The 2,874-nt window shown below is 32.9% G+C and overlaps 1 protein-coding gene across 1 annotated transcript; it reads right to left on the bottom strand.

The window, feature by feature from the left end:
• Positions 1-517: 517 nt before the first annotated feature.
• LOC132744771 (solute carrier family 22 member 15-like) lies at positions 518-2,652 on the bottom strand (the record flags this gene model as incomplete). The annotated part of the gene is given in 3 exon segments (XM_060733550.1): positions 518-1,134; positions 1,751-1,823; positions 2,549-2,652. Coding segments are annotated over 3 exon segments (414 nt in total), but the record flags the coding sequence as incomplete, so codon positions are not given.
• Positions 2,653-2,874: the final 222 nt, after the last annotated feature.

Below are 2,874 nucleotides of genomic sequence, written 5' to 3'. Positions count from 1 at the left end.
TTATAGAGGATTAAATAAAAATTTAATTGTTTGAAAATATGCATTTAGAATCTGAAATGTTTGGTTAATATAATGTCAAGAAAAAAACAACAACAGCAGTGCATTGGGTTATTTAAAGAATACAATAATAATATCTGATGTGCATAAACATTTCGTGTGAAAAAAAATTCTGGAAACAAAGTGATCCCTCGGAAGCATTAATCACAACAAAGTGACATAAGAATAGCAGACTCGGTATGATCGAGTTAATGAATAAGTGCAACATTGTCTCACGCCCCTAGCACCGGATTGAGCGGTACTCAATTCTCAATACTTAATAGTGCTGGCATCAATGATCCCGAAGGACCAGAAAATATAACAACACTGAAGTGAAGTACGGGGCAACTTTTTACTGCTGCCACACAGCACTTGACACCTGCTGTTGTGAAGTTCAAAATTCTGGAAACAAAGTGATCCCTTGGAAGCATTAATCACAACAAAATTACATAAGAATTGCAGACTCGGTTTGATTGAGTCTGTAAGAAAGAAAGACTAATGACTAAAAAAAATCTTCAATTAGGCTTGTAAACGGATAAGAAGCATCGTCATGAGAGTTCTTATTGGCAATGAAACTAAATAGATAAATGTCATCAATTTTAAATTTTGAAATTTATTGCGATTCAATATTATGATTTCATTCAATTTCGAGTTCAACATACCCATCTTAAACAATCTAGTACATACTGAATGTGACATCAAAGACGTATAGCAGCAATTTATTAAAGTATTGATTCAGAGATGTGTCATTGTTAGTATTGATCCAGCCTTGCGACATTAGAGATGTGTCGTAGTTAGTATTGATCCAGCCTTGCGAAATTAGAGATGTGTCGTAGTTAGTATTGATTCAGTCTTTCAACTTTAGAGATGTGTTGCTGTCAGTATTGATTCAGACTTCTCACTGACTTCACTGACAATTCCATCAGGGTCACAATAATCTCTTGTTTCTTTATTCTTTGCGTTTGATTGCTTTTTAGTATTCGTTAACTTGTCTGTAAGATCGGCTCCCATTGTCTCTGGTATTGGCCAGAGAAGGAATATAGACACAACAGCTGATACTCCACATATCCAATACATCATCCCTGGAACCCTTGTATCCTAAAACAAACCAACATTTATGTAAATTCCTAAACATAATTACAATAATGAATAACTTGGAGATACATGGAAGAACTGTTTAATGTCTGAATATCAAGTTTATTAATGAACAAAATGTATGTATTTTCTAAATTCAATATTCCACTTTTTTCATGTAAAATCTTGACGGACGGTAACTGGCAGTTTGAAAAAGCTCAATCAAACCGAACCTGCAATATTTTCAATTTTGTCATTTTGGGCGTTCTTTCGGGATTCCGTTTTTTTCTGTTTTACCAACCCAAATCAAATCAAAATATGTTAACATGAACACAGCTGTGTTTTGTTGTTACGCTTATAAATACTTATTGCTTATTGGATAATTTCTGATATAATTTTCATATAATGTTGATATAATTATAAAGAGTCTTATATACAAAACAATTTAACTTGAACTTGATTATTATATACATTTTGTAAATATGTCATAATCGTGTATCATAATTATGTTTATCTTTTCTTTATGTTTTATGTTGTGTGTGTTCGCTGAAAAGCGGAAATAATGAGTATATATACATAATTTTACATTTATACGATTGGAGTAATCTGAATATAACACTTTTCATATATTTATTTTTACCAGGAAGACTAGCTGAGGTCCAATTACAGCACCAACACGCGCCATGGTATTTTGAAATCCATAACCAATGTTCCTGCAGATTATGTACAATTTGAAAAATAATATTATTACTTTTCAGTTCACTCAATGATTTATTTCAACTAAAATATTGTATATAGAAGCTTTTTTCCGCTATTTGGTTATTATCTTCATTATGCATTTCTAATAGTTCGTTTCCATTGAGAACGTTTGGCTTAATAAAAAGATACATCTGTCTATTCCTCGAGACAGTGTACTGCACTCAGGCACAGAGATGTTATATACAGTTTGAATATATGATTAATATCATCTTCTAAATAACGCTACGCTTTAAGGTAAACAAAAGGAGTCCCGGCAATTATTATTATTTGACACTATATCTAACATATCACGTTTTACTCACGCAAACACTTAGTTTAGGACATTGACTGAAATGCAAATAAATAAGATCTGCCCACGAAAAGAGTATGTTCAAATTTGAGTTACATGAAACGCTCTCCTGAACTTATGTCATATTGAATAAAAACATTTTGCCACAAGCTTCGTTTTAATTCTGAACCTGCTAGCCACCACTCTACCTCTGACCAGTGTACACCAAGATTAGCCGGCACCTCCATGCAGACTGACCATGCTCCGCACTCATTCGTCATTTATGTAGTCAGATCTATTTTGAAATTATTGTCCCTAAAATCTATTAATGCTATTGTCCAGATTAAACGACAGACTAGTCCATTAAAGATAATAAGTGTGATAATGGTTAAGTTAGACATAAAAGAAAACCTGACAACTGTAGGGTATATCTCAATAGTTAATGTTTGTATAGGAGACCAGCTTGCAGAAATAGCTGTCAAAGAAATCAGTGCTGCAGCATTCGAGACTTTGTTTCGGATGTTTGTCTCTGAAAACAAAATACATTACGTATATTTCAATACAACTTGTGTAAAATAAAGTTTTGTAATAAATGGTATATTTTGTATAGAACCAACGTTAAATGTTATTTTTGTGAACAAAATTTCCGCCATTGCTTCATTTCTCTAGCCATTTACCCTTTGTCGAAACTTCCGCTTTCCGGAACCTTTTCTTAGATCTACGGACCCATTCCTAAT

The sequence above is a fragment of the Ruditapes philippinarum genome, unplaced genomic scaffold (assembly GCF_026571515.1).
Source record: "Ruditapes philippinarum isolate M1 unplaced genomic scaffold, ASM2657151v2 ctg28136_1_1_1_1, whole genome shotgun sequence".
NCBI classification, from domain to species: Eukaryota; Metazoa; Mollusca; class Bivalvia; order Venerida; family Veneridae; genus Ruditapes; species Ruditapes philippinarum.
The sequence above is the reverse complement of the archived record's forward strand: the minus strand, read 5'-3'. Positions and strand labels throughout refer to the sequence as shown.